The sequence below is a fragment of the Sciurus carolinensis genome, chromosome 11, assembly GCF_902686445.1.
Source record: "Sciurus carolinensis chromosome 11, mSciCar1.2, whole genome shotgun sequence".
Classification (NCBI taxonomy): domain Eukaryota; kingdom Metazoa; phylum Chordata; class Mammalia; order Rodentia; family Sciuridae; genus Sciurus; species Sciurus carolinensis.
This window is the reverse complement of record NC_062223.1, coordinates 19,581,702-19,606,259: the sequence shown is the minus strand read 5'-3', so window position 1 is coordinate 19,606,259 and position 24,558 is coordinate 19,581,702. Positions and strand designations below refer to the sequence as shown.

Genomic DNA, 24,558 nt, shown 5'->3' with positions numbered 1-24,558 from the left:
TCTGGTGTTGTGATGCCTCCTGCTTCACTCTTCCTGATAAGGATTGTTTTTGCTATTCTTTGTCCCTTATTCTTCCAAATGAATTTCATGATTGCTTTCTCTGTTTCTATGAGGTTACATCATTGGGATTTTAGTTGGAATTGCATTTAATCTGTAAATAGCACTTTTGGTAGTATGGCCATTTTGACAATATTAATTCTGCCAACCCAAGAACATGGGAGATCTTTCCATCTTCTAAGGTTTTCTTTAATTTCTTTCTTTAGTGTTCTGTAGTTTTCATTGTAGAGGTTTCTGACATCTTTTGTTAGATTTACTCACAAATATTTGTTGATTCACAAATATTTTATTTTCTTGGGACTATTGTGAATGGGGTAGTTTTTCTAATTTCTTTTTCAGAGGATTCATCATGTGTGAATACAAATGCATTAGATTTATGAGTGTTTATTTTACATCCTGCTACTTTGCTGTATTCATTTACTAGTTATAGAGGTTTTCTGGTGGAATTTTTTGGATCTTCTAAATTTAGAGTCATGTTCTCAGCAAGTAGTGACAGTTTGTGTTCTTCTTTTCCTATGTGTAATCCTTCAATTTCTTTTATCTGTCTAATTGCTCTGGCTAGAGTTTCAAGGACAATGTAGAATAGAAGTGGTGAAAGAGGGCATCTCTATCTTGTTCCAGTTTTTAGAGGGAATGTTTTCAGTTTTTGTCCATTTAGAATTACATTGAGATATGTTCCTACTATCCTTATTTTTTCTAGTATTTTCAGTATGAAGAGGTGCTGTATTTTATCAAATGCTTTTTCTGCATGTATTGAAATGATCTATTCTTAACTTTAAGTGTGTTGATGTGGTGTATTAGATTTATTGATTTCCAGATGTTGAACCAACCTTGCATCCCTGAGATGAAACCCACTTGATCATGGTGCACTATCTTTTTAATATGTTTTTGTATACAATTTGCCAGAATTCTGTTAAGAATTTTTGCATCTAGGACCGAACTTCCTTAACAAGATTCCCAAAGCACAAGAAATCAAAGCAGAAATCAAAAAATGGTATAGATAAAAACTAAAAAGCTTTTTCTCAGCAAAGGAACAAAACAATTAATAATGTGAAGAGAAAGTCTACAAAGTGGGGGAAAATCTTTACCACATCCACTTCAGATAGAGCACTAATCTCCAGAATTTATGAAGAACTCAAAAACTTTACAGCAAGATTACAGATAACCCAATCAATAAATGGGCTAAGGAAATGAGCAGACACTTCATAGAAGATTTACAAGCAATCAAAGATATATGAAAAAAAATGTTCAATATCTCTAGTAATAAGAGAAATGCAAATCAAAACTATCCTAAGATTTCACCTCACCCCAATTAGAATGACTATTATCAAGAATACCAGGAACAATAGGTGTTGGTGAGGATGTTGGGAAAAAGGTACACTCATACATTGCTGGTGGGGTTAAACTGGTGCAACCACTCTGGAAAACAGTATGGAGGTTCCTTAGAAAATTTGGAATGGAACCACCATTTGACTCAGCTCTCCCACTCCGTGGCCTGTACACAAAGGACTTAAAATCAGCATACTACAGGGATATAGTCACAGCAATGTGTATAGTAGCTCTATTCACAATAGCTAGATAGTGGAACCTAGATGCCCTTCAACAAATGAATGGATAAAGAAACTGTGGTATATATTAACAATTAAATATTATTCAGCCATAAAGAAGAATAAAAGTATGTCTTTTGCAGGTAAGTGGATGGAATTGTAGAATATCATGCTGAGGGAAAGAAGCCAATCCCCAAAAACCAGAGGCTGAATGCTTTCCCTGATGAGTGGATGATGATACATAAGTGGAGTCGGGTGGTTGGTAAGTGAAGAATGCAGCGACTTTGGATTACACAGAGGGAAATGAAAGATGGTGGAAAGAGACAGACATCATTACCCTCTGTACATGTATGATCACATGAATGGTGTGAATCTAGTCATGTACAACTATAGAAACAAAAAGTCGTACCTCATTCATGTAAAATGAATCAAAATGCAATCTGTAAAAAAAAAAGATGATAAAAAATAAATAGGTGTACACACATACACAAAACAGACAAGAAACAAAATTTTGTGACTTTTTGTAAGTGGTGCTCCACAGTTAGGAAGCAATGTTACAGATGTTTATTGAAGCCTCTATTAGATTTACCTGTTAGAAATTAAAATAGAAAAACCTGTCAGATTTTTACATTATGATTTAAATATAATGCAGGCCTACAGTTGAAAATGCCAGGTGTAAAACCTAACATCCAGGAAAAACATTGAAAGCAACTGTTTCAGGTGGCCACCTGTGCTGAAGACTAACACATTTGTCCCAAAAACCACCGTACCTTGTACATTTGGGATCTATGCACTTTTCCTTCCAGTACTGTAGCATTAGAGAAGAGCCTGATAATAAAATGGAGTGGAAAAGATAGCCAGCCAGGCCACAAGGGATTTGAATTTAAATGTGACACTTTTTTTTTTTTCCTTTTGACTTAACCAATTCTCTGAAGACTTTGTAAATCTTGTATGTTTTGTAGGCCTTCACAATTTACATTTTAAATGCAAACCTAGGAAAGACAGAGATCTAACAGAAACTAAAAAGCAAAGAGGTCTGTTGTTTTATAACAATTTTTTCTTCTGTAAAATTATTTTCTTAAGATGTGTTGTGATAGTGCATGTTTATTCTGGAAACCCTGTTTTAGCAGTGATAACATTACTGGAGGCCTCAGATGGGGGAGGAAGAGGTGTTATTGGTGGAGAACTTGTTGTTAACTGTTTAGAAATTTAACAGTGTTTTTAAGGTCAGAAAACTTATCAGAAGTCCACCACTTGACACCTTCATGAGATGAGTGTAGACAATCACATACTAAGACAACAAAGTGAAATTCCTCACAGGGATTTTGTCAAGACCCTCAGATGCCTACTTAGCATGGTGTTGTTTATCAAGTTCTCCCAGAAACTTGGGTACCAGGGGCAAGTTTTGGTGACAAATTCTAAAAATCGTGACAACTGTGTCCTCTTTGATTGAAATATAGTCTTAAGCAAAACAACGTGCAGATCTCTTTCTTCAGATCCTAGCCATCCCATGTTTTACACCAAGCTATAAAGTCACTCCTCATCTTCTTTTATCTGACACTCATCCTCAGGAGCATCCCAATTATCTGACAATTTGGAGAAGTTCCCCTGGGTCTAGTCCCTGTTCAGGAGCCAACTGCCATGACCTGCAAGGCCATTAATCCAGTTAACCAGAGGAGAGGCAGTAAGGGGATGAAGTAAAGACAAACGGACACACCAAGAGTGAAAAAGCTGAGTCTTGGTGGATCACTAAACCCTGGTAGGAGATAGGGACCAAGAGCAGCTCAGCACTTTATTATACAGGTTTTATTACTAAAAGGAATTGTGAGGAAATTTCTTCAAAGAACTCAGAGTGAATGACAAATTTCTGTGCAGCCCAAATATAATTATCTGCTTGCACCCATAATTCTCTACACCTTCAGCATCTGGTGTCTGAACTTGAATTCAAGAACTGATAATTCCATGGCATGAATGGAACCTCCTTTTGAATAGGGCTCCACCATAGCAACTGGGCATTCTTATCAGCAGCTTGGTACTGAACGTTTCCAGAAGAGGCATCGCTTCTGTAGCTGGAAAGTTCAAGGATCATAATCCAGTCACTACTCCTGACACAAAACCCCTGTGAAATCAGATTTTTAGATTCCTCTTATGAGTGTTTGCATAAACTGCTTATTATTGGTGCCTGACTTCTTTCACCTAACATAATGTCCCAGGACTGATCACATTGTCACATATGATAGGATTTCAAGCTTTGTTATGGCTAAATAGTATTTCCTCATGTAACTACATTTTCTCTATCCATTCAATTATTGATGAGCATTTCAGTAGATTCCATATCTTGGTAATTGTCGCGCTCCCTGCCCGCAGAGAGACGAGACGCAAACCTGGTTCTTATTTGAGCTCTTTATTTTGCGCGCTTACTTTCTCATAGTTCTTTCTTTGTTCTCCTTTCTTTGAGGAACTTACACTTCAATATCTATAGTACAGTAACCAATCAGCATTTTCGCACGAGGGGAGAGCATTAACAGATACAGGCAGCAAAGGCAGGCATACAGTGGACCTGTACTGTCCATCAGGGAGCTTAGCCAATCCCTGGAACTTCCTCAAAATAATGTCAGTTGTTTATGCAAAAGCCAACCGCACTGGCAGCCTGCCAGGCGCCATCTTAGCCTTGCCACACCTAGGGCCAGGGGTCCGACCGAAACCCTGACAGTTCCCCCTTTTCTCTTTTAAAAAGAAAAGGAAAGCTCGAGACCGTGCCTGTCTTAGGCGGAGTGGTCAACCACCGTCCTTACCCGTCATCGGATAACTGCAGAGCATGCTACAGCTCCTGTCTTAGGTCGGTACGGGGGTCACCTCCTTCCTTACCCGTCTGGCTAGCGATCCAGCATCGTGAGCCATACTTGTGGGGAACTGCCGGCCTCTAAGGCAGCCACGGCCTGATGGAAAATGATACGATCTCTAGCTTGATCTCGGCGCATGCGCATGATAAAGCGTGTGAGGAAGACAACAGCAACAACCATGAACATACAAAAGGCTCCCATACCTGCCCATTGTTTTACAAAACTGAAAGAAGAGGATAGCCAACTTAGCACTTCGGACATAGGGGCTACATTAACTCTAGTAGCATTGAGACTAACAATTTGAGATCTAAGAATAGCAGTAAGATTATCAAATGTATAAGACCAATTTGTTTGTAGCTGAGCAGACAAGATTCTAGACAAGTTTGCTGCATAGCTAAGGTTATGGTAAGCTACAGGTGTAACGCACAGTCCCGTCAGACGATAAATACATCCCACGTTTAACAGTTCTTGTAAGATGTCCATTTGTTCCTGAAGCAAGTCCACTCGTTGGTTTACCAGGAGTAAGCCTGTTCTTAAATGTTGGTTTAGAGTTTCTTTAGTCTGTAAGGCTGCAGCTGTATTTTTGGCCAAGTGATTGACTGTTGTTGTTGTAGGTATGGCAGTTGCTAGTGCTGCTGTTGTAGAAACCACTATTGCAGTGACCATAGTCGCTGTGATGTCAAATTCTCTCCTGTTTCTTGATAGTAACACTGGCAATTTTGCATCTGTAACAGAGACTGGGACTGGTAGGAAGGTAGGAACACACATTAAGTCTGCCAGCAGGAACCTAGAAGCATTTTAACATTGAGAGATAGCACAAATCTGAAGTACAATTGAGAGAAGCAGTTGTTTTGTTACATAGTTGAACTGTTCCTCCTAAGAGACTAAAAAGAGGTAGTAAGTTAGTTTATTCCGTGGAAACACACAAACTGAGCTGCAGCTCCAGTAAAGCACCGGGTTACCCTTATTACCCAGAGTTAAAAAACCCCAAACAAAGAGACAAAGAGAAAGTTTATCTTTTAATTTTAGTGAGGAATTGGTTCTTACCAATTTTAGTTTTTAAAGAAAAATTTAGACTTTATAACGTAGTACAATTTTTAACAGTTGCTTAACCATAATTGTATAAACCCCTATTTTTAAGACAATTGTTTTAAAGAATAAAACTTAAGAGACACAGAGTTAAGAATGAATTAGTGTTATTAAGAAAACTTTGTTATATTACCATGCCATTTTACCATATAGATTAAACTCTGGCTTATATCAGAACATTAGTATGTCACCTTAGGAAAAACCTTAAATAGCTTTAGCTGATTTACATACATACAACCAACTTAGTTACACACAGACTTGTTGAAACTTATCCTTTGTTATACACAGACTTTTTTATCCAGAAACATTTCCTTTTACCTTTTACTAAATATATTTCTATACCCAGAACCTTTTATTTATTTATTTATTTATTTATTTATTTATTTATTTTTTTATCTGTTGACACCTTTTTGTTCACATTTTGAAACAACTCTTATGAAATTTCTGAATTTAGATAAATCACCCTATTTTAATAAGATTAAATATTTTGTTGTTTATAGTACTCTTAATTGAAACACAGTTGAAACTTTTGGGACCCTTTGTATATAGAATTCCACTTGTTAGGACATAACTTTTAGTAACCTTGTTTTTAGTTTAGTGATGACACAAAGCAAGTTTAAACCCTTTTATTTACCATCCTATGAGAACACCAATAAGGTTTAAGTATGATACCCCATGGAATTTGAGGAGTTAAGAGTACCTGATGTTATTTAACAATTAGCATTTTAACTTTGTAAATTAACCAGATGTCTCTACAAACACATTTGAGTAATCCCATACATGTTAACTCCAAATTATTTATTTTATAAAACCAAGATAGCAGACAAGTGTCCTGAACAGGATCCGTTGCCTCTTTCCTGCTGAAGAAAAGTCCTAGAAGCAATTGATATTAGACATTGTTTAACATTAACATTTCATTAGTTTGACCACCTGGAGACTTGCAAGTTATTTTTAAAGATATTTTACTTTCATTAGTTTACCCCATTTAAATTGAACCTATTTAAATCATGTGAATAAAAGTATTTGGATCCATTTTTAAATTTTAATTTTAAGAGCGCTCAGTTTTGACAAAACATGACGTTAGACAGCACAACATAACACATAACACAAAATCAAAGGCCTTGTAACTTTATAGGTAAATGTTCATTGCAATGAAACAGCTGTTCAAAAACTTCAGTTGAATAAAAAATAGAACTGATCAAAAGGAAAAAAAAAATCATTAACCTAGGTATGCAGGATCAAAATTATGAGCTCAAAAATACAGCATTAAAGAAAAAACAAAACAAAACAAGAATCCTGAAGAATAAGTTAGTTTTGTGTAGCGGCCCAGGAGTTTAAAACGGACACTTCTTTTTTTTTTTTTTTTTTCTTCAGGTTACCTCTCCTCCTTCCCGCTGAGACTGCTGCAGTTTACATTCCATTGCAGGCCTTGACAAGGCCAGGCAGAGGGGAGGGAGGATCACCCAGGACTTTTTAACCCTTTTTTTTCCTGGTTGAGAAATCAGGTTAGGTTTGAATGCAGAAAATCATGAAACAATTATTTCCATGACTTTTTAGAAACTCCCCAAGAGGCTGTTGCATTCCAGTCTTAGACAGTTCTGTTCCTATGATTAAATCTTACAGCACTAAGAGCTCCAAGCACACAAACAAGCCACACAACAAACACAAAAATAACACACCACACACACAATTTGGTACCACTTCATCAATTGAAACTAACTAATTTTACCGGGCAACGAACCTGCCTTCTGTGAACTTTTACCGGGCTTTCAGCCTATTAACCTCTCTCTGTTACCGGGCTTAAAGCCTATTAATCTTTCTCTGTTACCGGGCTTAAAGCCTATTAATTTTTCTCTGCTACCGGGCTTAAAGCCTATTAATTTTTCTCTGCTACCGGGCTTAAAGCCTATTAATTTTTCTCTGCTACCGGGCTTAAAGCCTATTAATTTTTCTCTGCTACCGGGCTTAAAGCCTATTAATTTTTCTCTGCTACCGGGCTTAAAGCCTATTAATATTTCTCTGCTACCGGGCTTAAAGCCTATTAATATTTCTCTGCTACCGGGCTTAAAGCCTATTAATTTTTCTCTGCTACCGGGCTTAAAGCCTATTAATTTTTCTCTGCTACCGGGCTTAAAGCCTATTAATATTTCTCTGCTACCGGGCTTAAAGCCTATTAATTTTTCTCTGCTACCGGGCTTAAAGCCTATTAATATTTCTCTGCTACCGGGCTTAAAGCCTATTAATATTTCTCTGCTACCGGGCTTAAAGCCTATTAATTTTTCTCTGCTACCGGGCTTAAAGCCTATTAATTTTTCTCTGCTACCGGGCTTAAAGCCTATTAATATTTCTCTGCTACCGGGCTTAAAGCCTATTAATTTTTCTCTGCTACCGGGCTTAAAGCCTTACTTACTTTATTACTTTATTGCTTTATTATTTTATTACTTATTACTTACCACTTAACTTACCCTTGTCTGTGAAAAATTATTGTTCTTTAATTCCCGGGTTGTCAGCACCACTTGTCGCGCTCCCTGCCCGCAGAGAGACGAGACGCAAACCTGGTTCTTATTTGAGCTCTTTATTTTGCGCGCTTACTTTCTCATAGTTCTTTCTTTGTTCTCCTTTCTTTGAGGAACTTACACTTCAATATCTATAGTACAGTAACCAATCAGCATTTTCGCACGAGGGGAGAGCATTAACAGATACAGGCAGCAAAGGCAGGCATACAGTGGACCTGTACTGTCCATCAGGGAGCTTAGCCAATCCCTGGAACTTCCTCAAAATAATGTCAGTTGTTTATGCAAAAGCCAACCGCACTGGCAGCCTGCCAGGCACCATCTTAGCCTTGCCACACCTAGGGCCAGGGGTCCGGCCGAAACCCCGACAGGTAATTATGACTTGAACTTCAGTAAACAAAGGAGTACAGGTGTCTTTTCAACAGTTTGGTTTACTTTCCCCTCTATATGCAATGGGTAGTATGATTTTTGGATTGCATGATAGTTTGTTTTTAATTTCATAAGCAGTTTCAATACTGTTTTCCACAAGGACGGAACTAATTTATATTACCATCAACACTGTATGGCAATAGTCTTTCTCAACAGGTTCACCAGCAGTTGATAATTGTTTGTCCTTTTGATAATAACTATTCCCACTAACATGTGGTAGTATCTCATTGTGGTTTGGATTTGGATTTTCCTAATAATTAATGGCATTGAGCATCTTTTCATGTATCTTTTGGACACTTGTATTTCTTCTGAGAAATGTCTATGCAGATCTTTAGCCAACTTTTTCATTGGATTATTTTTATATTTCTGCTCTTAATTGGTTGAGTTCCTATATATTCAGGATATTAACCCTTGCAGAAGAATATCTTGCAAATATTTTCCCCATTCTATAGGTTGTTTTCTTCCTCTATGTATTGTTTCCTTTGTTCTACAGAGCTTTTTGGTTCAACGTAGTCTCATTTGTCAGGTGTAGTTTTATTGCCTGTTCCTTTGGGGACATGTCCAAAACACCTTTACCCATTACAATGTCCTGAAGTATCTGCCCTATGCATTTTTCTGATAATGGTGTGGCTTACCAAATGTGGACAACCTGAGGGAAAGCCTGAGGATTTCCAGGGAAAGAGGAATCAAACATAAAAGGCAAGAAAATCTTATTGGAAATGTTAAAATTCCTCAACATTTTTGAATTGTAAAAATTCTGATGTATGTCAATTAAAATCATATTTGCAGGATTATTAGTATAGTGGAGAAGCTATTAAATCTAGAGAGTCTTGGTATTTAAGCAAAGTATTGAGATATATGTTCATAGTCTTTCAAAACAATGAATTCCTTAAAAAAAGTATTGTGTCCCTCTAGCCAATGTTTAGGTTTAAATTTGTAAAATGGAATTTACTAGTCTTCTGAATTTGGAGACATTTGATGGCTTGTGTTATACTTAAGTTTTTGAGAGGTTTTGATGTTTGCTCCACCTGAGATTTTTATACTTGCGATGCTTTATGTACAGAGTATCCTTAAATAATGGTATTAAGTCAGAGCTACTACTCTGCTACAGATATACTGTGAAGAACTTCTATGAATTCCTTTTCAGGTCTTCCTGAACTATCACAAGTATGCTCAGAAAGTACCTCACTTCATGAAAGTATGTTATATCTTCTATCTCCTCTAGTTCTCCAAAACACTAGGACTCACACAGGATATGCCATAGAACCTTCTGGGCACCAGGCACAACCTCAAAATCAGGGGAGTTAATGGTATAATCTCGCCTTGACCAATAGGGAAATCAGAGCTGATCAACTACTTTCTTATCTTGTTTCATTAAATATTTGTGATTGGCAAGCGTACCTGCTTGGGTTGATGGAGTTGAATTCATCACATCTGAATGAAAAGTTTGACGAATATGTGAGAGTGTACCTATGCTTGTGCATGCATGCAGGACCTTTGAATTAAATGAATTTTTGTTTATTCTTTATTTAAGCAAGGATCTGTTTATGGTGTTTTTTTGGCAAAAGTTTTATAGCTAAACAATATAGAAAGTGTAGCTGTAGGTAAACATTTGTGAGCTAAAATATTGAACACTAGTTGATAAGATAGCTACCAAATTTTAGGATGTCTAGTTTCATAAAACACGTCAAAAGAAATGTTCTGGGGAAAATATAACTCCCATCCAAAAAGTCCATGTTCTGATTTCCAGAACCTTTGAACATGTAACCTTGAATGGAAAAAGAAATTTGATGATGTGATAACACTAAGGATCTTGAGATTGGGGGTGGTCTCATGGATCACCTGTAATGTATAAAGCTGCTTCCCCGCCCTTTCTGTTGCAGCGATTTTCCCTGCCTCCCAAACACTTGTCAATCTGTGAACATCCTAGCTAGCTATTGGTTCATCAGTCAGCTTGCAAGTATCCTTCTCCGATATTGGTCCCCTGTTAGCCGGGTGGGGCTTCACTGTAGCTACCCTGCTATCTCTCCTCATCTTTCTCTCTTTCCTACTCACTTTCTCTATCCTCCTGGCTTTCACACTTTCTTGCGTGCACCCTTTCTAGTTCCCTTTCTTTCCTCTCATTTTCTCTCTTACCTTGCAGGGAGACACTCTGTTTGCTTAATAAACTCCCTTATGTAATTTCCCATGTCCGGCATGGTTTCCGTGGGATTCCTTACAACCTACCTGGGTCAATCATAAAAAAGACCTTGAGGGTCATAGGACATGTGACCACAGAAACGGCAATAAAATAGCTGGTTGCAAGTAGAGCAGAGGTCAAAGGGAAACTTCAAGAAGCCGAAAAACTATGGAAACAATCCCCTTGAATTTTCTGCAGGAAGAGACTTCTGTAAACTAGAAACACATATGCAAAATAAATAAATAAAAATGTCCACAGCTAAAACCATTAAGCTATTTCTACTGTTGTCCCTTGAGACCAGAAATAGTCATTAGTTGTGTATATTTTTTTCTTTCACTTCTTCTCCTTTATGATTAGATTTAGATGATGACTCATTGATCTGAGTCTCAGAGCTCCTAGATTTTGTTTATTTCTAATTACCCCCAAATTCTCATAAATTGCGGGGGCATCTGGAATTCTATCCAGTGCTTGAGAAAGATCCTCTGGAGGATGATTGCAAAGGCTCATCCTAAAAGGAATTGCCACATGTTTTGCTCTGGAGCATAGTGTTTTTTCTGCTGTGTTTTTCTGATAATATATTACTCATTTCAGTCTGAACAGATTACTTAAGGGGATGAGGGAAATACAACAAAAATTCCAGAAAATATTACCTACAATCTGAAAAACAATGGGTCTTTACCCCTAACAAAGTCAAAAACAATTTTGCAACCATGCAATGAGTCCCTGAAAGCCTCTGGAGAAAATAGTTATAGATCTGCCTTTGTCTCCAACAGGCTGGTTAAATTCTAATGATGGTTTTGTTTATGTGTGGTGGTGAGGTAAGAGAATAAGATTTCACAACATTCCTTCCTTCCTACAAAGAATAGGTCACCCCTATAATAAACGTTGGTGCACAATGCCCTGTTCTGGAAAAAAGAGCTACATAAGACAAGGTAATCTATTCAGTAAAAAACTTGGCCAAGAGAACCACTGCAACCGCTGCCCTCCTGTAGCCCTTAACTCAGCAATTTAGATATTAACCAGATGGACCTAGTAGAAATGGTCACATGAGATTACTTGTCTATCGCTTTAACCGTGAGAATAATGAGAATAGTCTTAGGTCACATAGAGTTTAGATATTAAGGAAATAAACATTGTATTAGCTCATCGATATAGTTAGATATTCTTAAAACAATTGTGATTTAGGTAAGGATAATCTGTAAGGTTGCTGTTTTCTGCCTATTCTTTGGAAACTTCTTTAATATTAACCACAAGACTGCCATTATAGCCTGAAGAAAAATGTATATAAACCCAGCCTTCCCCAGAATAAAGTGGGATTGATTGCACCAGAACTAGAGTCTGTGTCTTTCATTCTCCATCCATCGCCGACGCTGTCTCCCCATACCCTGTTTACCTGTGTGGAACCCATGGACTCCTGCTAGGGCTGGACCCCAGCAATAAATGCAGTTTCTTTCCAGATACTACATTTACATCAGGTTTCTGGTTCTTTCTCCTTTACTCCATTGTATATTGGTAACATTTTACTCATACAGAGATTTGGCCCATGGCCGTATTAACCTCTTTTGTTGTTGTTCAGGGGAGCTCTTGAGAATATGTGACACTTGCAGAACAATAGGACAATGTCTTCTATGAGGGAGGGTATAATTTTATTTCATTCCCAATTACATTAAATGAAAGTATTAAAAGAAGTGATATTGAGTGTTATGGCTTCAACAAAAATAAAATCAACTTTAAACAATAACGTTAGCATGAGGTAGAAAAATTGGTCATACATTTTTTTGGGTGAATGACAGAATTTTGCTTTTTGTACATGCACCCAATGAGAGAGATGAAAGAAGAAAATGCTTATGTTGACTTGTTTTGGTTTATTTTTCTATGTGTTCTTTCCCATGTGTACTAAATACATTTTGTTTAGTATATATCTTTTGCTAAAAATTTACTTTTTCTTTGATACACATTTATTACTAAAAACAAGATAAAATGATACCTCAAAAGTTGAGAACTCAATGAAGAAACTGCTGCACAAATAAAATATATCATCTTTAGTAATTCAACAAAGATGTCAGTGGCAAAGAGGGTAATCTCATATTGGACCCTTTCCCAAGAAATTATTTTCACAGACCTTCTAGTCCCCTGTTATAAGCCATCTCTTACTTAGAAATCTTAAGAACTCCTTGGTATCTCCCATTTTAATTTAATATGTCCTTCTTTTATAATTATTATCTAGTTTTTTTTTGTTTGTTTTTGAGGAAAGGGAAAAAGAAGTTTTATTGCTTTGCTAGCAAAGGAGAAGCACAGTGGACTTCTGTTCCAGAGACTGTGATTCTCTTATAATTATTATCTATTACATGCATAGGATTTTCTCTAGTTTCAGTAATTAAAGTTGGAATGAGGACAATTTAAATTTGTCCTACTGAAATAAGTGGAGTTTCTAATCACTTACTGCCGTTTTGGAAAAGAGAAGAGATTTCAGGAGGAAACAAAAACCAGTAAGATAGTTGTAGTTTTAAATTTACATTGGTTTGAACTATTTGCATGGACTATGCAGGAATCCTTTCAAAACGTCTTTTACATCTTTATTCCTTAGACTATAAATTACAGGGTTTAGCATGGGTATCACTAGGGTGTAGAAAACTGAAGCCATTTTGTCCGTGCTTAATGAGTGGTTGGTCCTTGGTTGCAAATACATGAAAAGGAGCGTCCCATAGAACACAGTGACGGCCACCATGTGGGAAGCACAGGTGGAAAAGGCTTTTTGTCGTCCCTTGGAGGAACGTATTCTCAAAATGGCAAGGACAATGTTGAAGTAGGATATGAGAACGATAATCATGGAGAAAAACAAATTTGTGCCTGAAAAGATAAACACCACTGTTTCTGGTATGTAGGTATCAGAGCAGGACAGGGCTAACAAAGGGACGTTGTCACAGTAAAAATGGTTGATTTTGTTGGACGAGCAGTAAGACACAGAGAACACACAAGGCGTAACCACAATAGCTGTACAAAAGCCATAGAGGTAGGTGAGGGACACCAGCAGAAGGCAGATCCTGCGAGATACCACCACCATGTAGAGCAGGGGGTTGCAAATGGCCACATAGCGGTCATAGGCCATCACCGCCAGCATGAAGATCTCAGCTACAATGAAAACCAGGAATCCTCCCAGTTGGGTGGCACATTCATAGTAGGAGGTGGTTTTCTTACTTACTAAGAAGTTGACCAGCATTTTAGGGGCAATGACAGTAGAGTTGCCAAGATTGATGACAGCCAGATGTCGGAGGAAAAAGTACATGGGAGTCTGAAGTCGAGAGTCGACACTCGTGAGGGTGATGATGCCCAGGTTCCCTGTCACAGTCAGTCCATAGATGAGCAGGAAGAGCAGGAATAGGGGGATCTGCAGCTCTGGGCGGTCCGAGACTCCCATGAGAACAAACTCAGTCACGTGGGTGAGATTCCCAGAAACCATTTATAATGTTGTGTTTGTCTTTTAATGAGGAAAATGGAAAGATATCAAAGTCACTTTCTCTGTTATGTGCTAGGTTTTTAAGTGCATCATTTAAAATCAGTTTATTTTGATTGACAAACTTTTAAAATGTTTCAATACTTAATTGCTTTTCTCCCCTTCTTTTCACAAATCATGGAAACAGAAACCCACCAGAGATAATTGAGTTTCTTAGATATGTTTGGATAACAAATTTATTTGTTCATTGTGTGTGTATGTATGTATATATGTGTGTACATATGTATATATAAACACATAAATATATATATATACAAAAAAAAAATATATATATATATACACACACCAGGGATTGAGCCCAGGGGTGCTTAAGCACCAAAATACATATATAAATATATAAGTGTGTGTGTGTATATATATATATATATTTTTTTTTTTTTTTTTAATTTGCAGGCAGCATCTCTCTAAGATGGATAGGGCTTCACTGAGTTGATCAGGCTGGATTTGAAATTGCAATTCTCCTGCCTCAGTCTCCTGAGTCGCTGGGATTATTATAATATCAGTCATATAGGAACCAAACTTGATGAATATACATATGTGTGTGTATATGTATGCCCACACCTATGTGTTTTCCCAGAGTGCTCTTTAAGAAATCAGTGAACAGGCGTTACTTCCAGTTACCTTTCCTTGGCTTCTACAGGTGTCCTTTTCAGGCTATTTTTATCATCAGTCAACCTGGAGAATTTCAATATTTTCCTTTCTCCTTATAAATTGCAGCATCACTTTTTTTCAGCTGCCTAAAAACAGGCCTGAACCTCAATACTTCTTTTTTACAAAAAGTTTTATTCTATTACTTCTACTTTTAAAGTATCAAGCCCTTTTCAATATATTGGAAGAGAAGATGTTCCACATGAGAACTGCTCCACTATGCACAGAGCACTGTTAACTGAAATTGCACACCTAACAAAGTCCATCATCTGAGTTGTCTCCTAATGTTCTTGAACCTTTCCCTCCTCCTCACTTCCTTCTCTCTATTTTCAGCCCTGTGGACAAATTCAGGCATTTGTAATGCTCAGAAATGTTTGAATAAATTCACATCCAGAAGTCACTTACAGAGCACAAACTTTCCTATGAATTTCAACACAAAATTTGCAAAACACGCTGATTTTACTAACTATTTGGTCATACGCTGACAATCTCTTTAACATCTAAAGACTAAATATTTAAAAATTGTTACTCACTTTTCCATTATACACACTATATACACAGCAAATCAAAATGCATAAAGCATATAGAAACCTGATGTCTGAAAATGTCCAAATACGGACACACTAACAAATTACCTTTTGCAACTGCCTCCCTCCCACCTCCTCCACATCACTGAACAAGTACAACAATACTGTACTGCTCACAGAGGTGGTTCAATTATTCCATTCCCCAAAGACCATATCTCATATGAATTTTAGCAAAAAGATATTTACAAGTGATACTTTACTAACTCTAATGTCCTTACCTATTGCTAATTCTTTCCTCTACTGAAATATGACTGATAAATACACGGTTGCTTTACAGTAGCGGTGAGTACACCTGCTGAAATAGTTCCTATAGGACAGCACCAGTTTTCTCGTTTTTTTCCCCGCCCCTCCAGTCTTATTTGACTTAGCATTTGTGCTTGAGTTAGTTTAATTTTCTGTATTCTTTTCAAATTACTCATTAGTACAAATATTTCATAGGTCTACTACTAGAATAAAGTCATAGTAACAAAAAGTTTCAAAATATATAAGTAAAGTTAGTCATCTTAATGTCCTATTTTATTTCCAAATGTGACAAAATATGAACTAGGAATTATAATATGAATTATTAATTAACTTCTCAGATAATTTTAAAAATTATAGCCCATTGCTTTCTACCACAGAATGATTTCTTTTTTCACTGAGAATCAAACTCAGGACTTTATTCATGCTACATGAGTACTCTACCACTGAGCTATATCCCAAGTCCATGGAATTTGTTATAAACTTATTTAGACATGTATTGTATTTGGGATAAATACTGAATGACCTCATGTCTCCCAATGCCCACTGTGAACACAGAGATTGATTATTGGCACCAGGGAATATTTCCATCTTAATTTTCTATCATGAGCAAAGCACAGATTCAAAAGAAGAAAGTTTATTTGTTCCTCTGCATACTCAAGCACTCTAATTTATCAATAGAGAAGTTAGACATAATTATTTAAGTTCTATCACCATATCTGCCACTGAGCAATCTGTAGGCAGACAGTTGAGTCACTTGGAAAGAAAACATACCGTTTCAGTCTAGAGTCTAATTTGAATGTCAACATTTCAAAGTAGTTGGACCTTATATTTAGACTAAGTGATAAGTAAAATATTTGATGTAACCTACCTGTGCAGAGAGCGCTGGTGAAGCCCCCAAATCAAGGTTGCTTTGGAGCATGATGAAGACTTACGAGGGTCCGGTGTCCCTGAAGACCTTCCCCCTCAATTATGTTTTCTACTGGGTTCAAATCCCTGGACATGAGAAATACATCTCTCAAATAAAGGCTTGATTCCAGAGGGAAAGCAACAAATAGAATGCTCATTAGTCAGGTAGGAATGAAAGATGAAGATCATGGCTTCCCTTAAGCAATCAAACTGGGTCACAAAAGGCGCAGTAATGACATCAGTTTCTTTCTCCTTCTCTTGAACTGTACCCCTGCACCCTGTGTTAACTGGGAAGTGCTGCTGCTGGTCCTGGGATGAATAAAATTCAACAGTTAGAAAGCACAGGACTGTGGCACTAATGATCACATGTGAATATAGGAAGTAGAACTGAATATAAGTCACCATTTTTATTTCAAGAGTAACTCCCCCATGAAGGTAAACTTGAAAACTAGATGATATGCAAAATAAATTCAAAATGTTAATTATTTTAAATAGACCCAATACCAATTTTATTGAAATTTTTAAGATACCCCTCATATACCTGGTCTCATTTCTAGTTTTTAATTAAATAATTAGGATGGAAAAATATTTTTTTCTTCCAAGTTAGCAATGTTCCCTCAAAGCATGTTATCTGTTGTAATTTAAATCCTTACAACATTTTTATGTTTCTTATTGTGTGAAATTTTTTATACTATGAACAAAATAAGTGAAAAAGTCATGTCAGTTCACCTATTATCAGTCTCTAAAAAAATACTCAATAAAGAGGTATTCAAAATATTTTTGTTGACTAACTGATGCAATACATAATGGAGTAAAGGAATAAATAAAATATCTATTCTAAAATTCTGCTCCAATATGCATGTTTTATTCCCCATAGGATAACAAAAATGTAAATGTGTTTTTAACTTTGCATAAACAGTATTCATTTTCATGTCATTATCTATATCATTTACTCCTTTTTGGTAGAACAAGAGTGGTCTTTCTTCTTCTTGGTATTTTTTAAAAATATATATATGTGTGTGTGTGAGTGTGTGTGTATACACATATACATATACATATATATGTATATATATATTAACTCAGAATCTCAAAAAGAAATCATATGCTATCATGTGCACTTCCTCACTATTCAAAATGTCCAAGATGTAGATAAAACCTAAAGTCCATAGATGGATGACTAGATGCAGAAAATGTGACATGTTCAGAAATGAAATATTACTTAGCTTTAAAAGATAAAGGAAACTTGCAATATTTCACAATGTGGATAAACCATGAAGACATCATCTTAGTGAAATAAGCTGGTCACAAAAGGACCAAATTACACCATTCCACTTTTTTAAGTATCTGAAACAGTCATTCTCATAAAATCAGTAACTAAAATGGTGGTGTGTTGGGACTAGGGAAAGGAGATACATATCAAAAGGTACAAAGATTTTTGTTTTTTGTGGGGGAGCAGACCAGTGGTTGAAACTCAGGGACCCTAGACCACTGAGCCACATCTCCAGTCCTATTTTGTATTTTATTTAGAAACAGGATCTCACTGAGTTCCTTAGTGTCTTGCTTTTGCTGAGACTGACTTTGAACTCGAGATCCTCCTGCCTCAGGCTCCCAAATCACTGGGATTGCAAGTGTGCACTGCCGTGTCTGGCTAGGTACAAAGTTTTAGTTGTGGAAAATTAATAAGTTGTGGAGACCTAGTGTCCAATATTGTGCATACAATTAATATTCTATTGTACACTTAAAAGTTTAAGGGTGTATATTGCATGATAATTTTTTCACTACAATAAAATAAAAAATTTAGAAAAGTAGTGAATAGTTATAAGTAGTATTAGAAATAAGTATGTATGACTATTTAAACTAAAATATTCAAAGTAAAAGATGCCATGCAAAATAAGCTAAAATTTAGTATGACTTCATTTTTATGAACTACCTAAAAAATACAAATCCACACCAACGAAACAAATTTTGTAGTACCCAGGGCACAGAAAGGAGGAAAATTTGGAGAAAAATTAGTGGATATCTAGGAGTGATGATAATGTTGTAAAACTGTAGAGAAGTGTTGATTGAACAAACTATGGATATGATAATTGCTACTAAATGGTTGTATTTAAGATAGTTAATAATATATTATGTGAATATTATCTCAATTTAAAAAGTGAATTTAGAAAAGTTCAATAATCAGATTACAGATCAATTTGTTCTGCGCTTTTAAAATGAAGTTTATTATTGAACTGTAACACTTGTATACATGCCTAAATAAATTTTGTTATTCTATATAATAAAATAGATTTTCATTTAGTTTATGATGTCTTTTGGCTTGTGGAAGATTTGCATTTCTCTGTCAAATATTAACATTGCTAAATGTTTTCCTGAATTAAACCATACTTGATCTTCATAATGAATTTTAAATAGAAATAAAATTGAGTACATATTCACATTAGTGTTTGATTTACTATAATCATTAAAATTACATTTTATGAAATTGAAACTTAACACACTATTTCCTCTTCCTTTTAATACTGGCCCTGACCCTTACAAGTTATTAGCATTACCTGAGGAAAGTTCCAACTGCAATGTGTCATTTATGTGGAGGTTGTCATTGGCAACTTTACATTTACGTACTCATTAAAATTACATAGTATGGCCAGGCACACATGCCTGTAATCCCAGCAACTCCAGAGACTGAGGCAGGAGGATTAAGTTCTGGGTCTGTCTCAGCAAGAATCTTAGCTAAAATATCAGGAACTTAGTGAGACTCCTTATCCCAAAATAAAAAATAAGTTGAGTGTCCCTCTGTTCAAGCCCTAGCAAAAAAAAACAAAAAAACAAAACAAAACAAAAAAAAATAGAATATGATTTTGCACATTTTAAGTTAATGTTTAAAACACTGAATGTCTGTCTAGTAGTGAAAATTTATTTCTTCTCTCAGATATGTATTTTGAACTTTTCCAAGTCATTCTATTTGGATATTAATTGTTCCTGGTTTTGCTGGATCTAGAAATACATTACATGTCTGCAAATTGTCTAACAATTTTGCACTCCCACTAGGAGAGTGGGAACACTTTCCTTAATCCATCTCCCATCATTCTTTGGTTTTCCTTACTGTATACTTTTGTCAATTTTATGAGTTTGTAAAAGTATTTTATGTGCATTTATATTTTCACATTATTACTAAACTATATGAATAAGTCATAAGATACTATCATTTTGTGATTTTTCTGTGCATATACATTGTTTCTATGGATCTTAGCTCTATTGTTTATTAATCCAACAAGTGAGCAATAGTACCTATTTTCCCTAGTCCATAGCTTCCTCTATCATTATATTTGCTATTATTTTGTGCAAACTTCAGAAACTTTAAATTGCAAAATGTATCAATCTTTGTGATTTTCATTTGTGTTTAAGGATCTTTTCCATGCTCTGAATGATACACACACACACACACACAAACACACAAGAGAGAGAGAGAAAAGGGAGAGAGAGAGAGAAGCACAATTTGTTTGTCCTTGTTTGCATGTCCTGCATAAGCATGGATAACATGTATCAGTAACCATGATTTAATTCTGACATTTGAAGAGGGAACTGTGTGAGATGTTCTGAATAGGAACCGGCCAAACAAAAGCAGAGACACTGTGGAAGGAATTGATGATAAGAAATATTCTGTTTATGTATTTTTTCATGTATTAGTTGAACATAATAACATTTTATGGATATCCTTGATAAAATTGTTTCATAAGGGGATTTTCCTGTTCAAATTAAAGAATAATGTTTCCCCTTCAGGAAGAAAGTAGAATTAAAAAAAATAAAAATGATAAATGAAAAAGAAGGAAATGAGAGAGAATACTAACAGTCTTAGAAACTTTCATTTCAACATTAGGTGGTAAAGGGCTAGGGAGATAGTTCAGCTGGTAGAGTGCTTGCCTCGCAAGCACAAGACCCTGAGTTCAATCCCCAGTACCGCAAAAAAAGAAAAAAAAAAATTAGTTGGTCAAAGTTTATGTACACTGGAACTTATAAAAAATTTCCACATCTATTGAAATGTGATAGACATGCATTCTTTTTTAGTCTCTTATTAAGGTGAATGACATTATGATATTTGAATGTTAAAGTAATATAAATTTGCTTAAATATGATTTTTTACTGTTTTTACACATCACTAGATTTGTCAGCTAACATTTTATTTGAAATTTTTGCACGTATTATTTCTTCATTGACCTTTGATAGTCAAGGAATATACCTCCAAAAGTTTGAAAATACAACATTTCTTCAGGATTCTGGAAGAATCTGTAGAAATAGTTATTCCTTTCCTCCTTAGCAATTAATAGAACTCACCATTCAGGCCAACTGGACCTAATCTTAAGGTGGTGGTAAAGTTATTTTCAGTATAAATTTCCATTTCAAGAGTCTTAATTAATTTTTTCTCATTTATATCTTGGTATCCATATAAATGAAAAACACAATATACTGCTTTTTATTATTTTAACTTCAAGTACAGATTGCTTTTATAAAGACATTCTAAATATCATGACAATTTTTGTATACTTCTTATTCTAAACTGCATTGAGCTTCCTGAATCATTATTGTACAAATGGTTGAACATTGTTGACACAAACTACCTTAGTAAAGGTTTTACCAGATTACAATTCCTGATTTTTAAAACTATATTTTATGGAAAAATATGTAACTGTCTGATATATCTTATACATCTACTTACCAATGAAAAACAGAGTAACTTTCAGAATGAATAAAATATTTTACCAAAATTTAAACCTCAATACATTTTGTTCTGTTTTTGATTTATCATTTGAGGGATTATGAAAAGTTACACTAAGGTCTGGGGATTCAACTCAGTGATAGAGTGCTTGCCAAGCATTCAAGAAGACCTGGGTTTGACCCCCAGTACAGAAAAAAAAAAAAACAAAAAACAAAAAACAAAGTCACACAAAAGTCACACAAAATTTGTAATAAAAGTGAAATAATGTTTTAAATTAATTTGGAGTGTTTTTTCAAGTATAGCTATTAGAAATATGTATCTTTCTCATACATTTTATTCACTGAATTAATTTTGGAAACATAACATAATTTAAAATAGTGAACACGAATATGAGGAAACAATCAGTCCATACGTAGCATAAAGTGCCATGAAAACAAATCAATGAAAATAATGAAAAAGTGTTCCAGAGTTTAGAGAGGTTTACAATGAATTAGGTCCTGAAAATGACCAGTACTACTATCAATACAGAGCATAATCCAATCTTATTAGAAGTAATTAGGGGGGTAGGGAAAAATAGAGGTACTTTGGATTAGGCTGGGGGAGTGAAGGAAGGTGAGGGGGCATAGGATTAGAAAGGATAGTAGAATGAACCAGACATTATTACCCAGTGCACATATATGATTACATGACCTGTGTGATTCTACATCATGTACCACCAGAAGAATGAGAAGGTATACTCCATTTATTTTTGAACTGTCAAAATGCATTCTACTGTCATGTATAACTAATTAGAACAAAGGGAAAAAAAGAAAAAAAAAAAAAAGCAATAAAGCATAGAGCAAATTGTAGGATTACCTGTTTGATTTTTCCCAGGCAGAAAATCAAATCAACTCAAAGAATGGATCCTAAGTGACATATGGATCAAATGTAAGGAATGTCAGTCACAAGAAACAGCAGCAGACTTACTTTGTCATAAGAGTAAGCATATAATGAAAGAAAAATACAAGTAAAGTGTGACTTTTCAACAAAAATTTTTCTTTTACTTTACAGAGGTAAGGAAGAGTAAATAGGCATTAGGAATTATTTGCCATCAGAAATCAGTATCAACTCAGTAAGAAAAGTCAAAGGGCAAAAGTCTGGAAACTTCTTTGTCAGAACTCAAGAAATCTCTCTCAATGTGAGTATTCACTCACATATACAACATGCACTGGAATAGAATCAGATGCTGTACTGAAGTCATGAGCTATTGATATTCAAATACAAATCATTAAAAAGACTGTGTTAGATTTAGACAAAAGTAAAGAAACTGTCAAGAAAAGAGTAAGACCCTAAGATGCCCCTGTGGATTATGGAATTTGAGCACATACATATGACTGATTTCAACAAATAACCATGTTATGCTGAACCTCCCAATTCTACAACCAACCCTGATTTTAACATAATCCATAGAAATGTATGAAGCACTGTATAGAGGGAAAAAAGGGGAGAGGGGTGGGGGGGAAGGGAAAAATGGCAGAATGAATCAAACAACATTGCCCTGTGTAAATTTATGATTACACGAATGGTATGCCTTTACTCCATGTACAGAGAATCAAAATGTATCCCATTTGTTTACAATAAAAAAAAAGAAAAAAAAAGAAATGTATGAAGCATAAAACACATGGAATGTGCTTACCCCCCCCCAAAAAAAAGAAAAGCCAAATACACATGGAGATGCTGCAAATTTTACTGTAATAGTTGAGAATGTTGCAGAAACCACTAAGCTGCCCAGCAGTGCCTACTCTTCTTCCTCACTCCCATTCAGCAAACAACTCTGTAAATGCCCTTTTTGTCTTTAAATCTGAAGACCATACTATGGTACATTTTTTCAAGCATCACATTCAACCCTATGTACATGTATGATTATGCAAATGGTATGAATCTACATCATGTACAACCATAGAAACGAAATGATGTACCCCATTTGTGTACAATGAATCAAAATGCCTGACTATAAAAAATAAATAAATAAATAAATAAAATAATTAAAAATATAAGTCATAAAATGTAACAGCATGTAATTCTATGATAAAACTAGAATAAAAATATGGGTACTACAAGAAAAAGAAAATTAAAAAACTTCCAACTGGTAAAAGAAAAAAAAAAAAAAAGATTCAGTTTTTGTCCCCAAAGAAAAATCTTTTAAATATTTTGTTTCACTGATTTTTAAGGCATTCTGATGTCTGACTATTACTAAGACAGCCAGTGTTTTAATATGTTGAACTCATTTGTACTTGCTACAGATTCTAGAGGAAACAACATGTTAACATTCAAATCTTATTTGATGGGTCATAAGGTTTATGAACTTTAGTAAAAAAATATTATGTATTTTTTTCCATGTCCTCTGAAGAGCATACTTTACATCTTTGTTTCTCAGGCTATAAATCAAGGGATTTAACATGGGGATGACCATAGTATAAAATATGGAAGCCACTTTATCAGTGTCCAAGGAGTGGTTGGACTTGGGCTGCACATACATAAATATCAAAGTCCCATAGAACACAGTGACCGCTGTCAGGTGGGATCCGCAGGTGGAGAAAGCCTTGCGCCTGCCCTCAGCTGACTTCATCCTGAGAATGGCTTTGAGAATGAACAGATAGGACACAAGGACAATCAGAAGAGAGGAAATCAAATTAAAAGCTGCTAAAAACAGATTCATCACTTCAATCTCATGTGTGTTTGAGCAGAGCAAAGATAACAAGGGGAGACTGTCACAGTAGAAATGACTGATGACATTGTAGCCACAGAAGGGCAAAGTAAAAATCTTTGTGGTGATTAGAAGTGACACAATTGTGCAGTAGAGATAGGGGATTGCCACCAGAACCCAACTTACCTTCTGTGACATGATGACAGTGTAGAGGAGAGGGTTACAGATGGCCACATAGCGATCAAAGGCCATTGCAGAGAGAATAAATAGCTCACAAGCAATGAACACAAGAAAGCAAGCAAGCTGTGCAGCACAAAAATAATAGGAGATTGTATTTTGATCCAGAACAAAATTTGCTAACATTTTGGGACCCACAGCTGTAGAATAACCCAGATCTGTAATAGCCAGGTGCCTCAAGAAAAAGTACATGGGTGTTTGCAGGCTGTGGTCCACCTTGGTGAGGATGATCATGCCCAAGTTTCCCACCAGTGTGCTCATGTAGATGATGAGGAAGAGCCCAAACAGTGGAGCCTGCAGCTCAGGGCACGAAGTGATGCCCTTCAGAATGAACTCACGTACCACTGTGAGGTTGTATTTCTCCAT

At 35.7% G+C, this 24,558-nt stretch overlaps 2 protein-coding genes across 2 annotated transcripts; both read right to left on the bottom strand.

The window, feature by feature from the left end:
• Nucleotides 1-13,184: 13,184 nt before the first annotated feature.
• Nucleotides 13,185-14,117, bottom strand: LOC124960184 (olfactory receptor 8J3-like). Its single transcript, XM_047518767.1, has one exon. The coding sequence runs from the start codon at nt 14,115-14,117 to the stop codon at nt 13,185-13,187; it is 933 nt and encodes a 310-aa protein (XP_047374723.1).
• Nucleotides 14,118-23,571: 9,454 nt separating this feature from the next.
• On the bottom strand, nt 23,572-24,558 carry LOC124959124 (olfactory receptor 8K3-like). The gene has a single exon (XM_047517760.1). It carries the CDS (start codon nt 24,556-24,558, stop codon nt 23,572-23,574), a length of 987 nt encoding a protein of 328 aa, XP_047373716.1.

Bases quoted from the DNA above. Each gene is read 5' to 3' on its own strand.
- LOC124960184 (XM_047518767.1), bottom strand. From the start codon at position 14,117: ATGGTTTCTGGGAATCTCACCCACGTGACTGAGTTTGTTCTCATGGGA.
- LOC124959124 (XM_047517760.1), bottom strand. From the start codon at position 24,558: ATGGAGAAATACAACCTCACAGTGGTACGTGAGTTCATTCTGAAGGGC.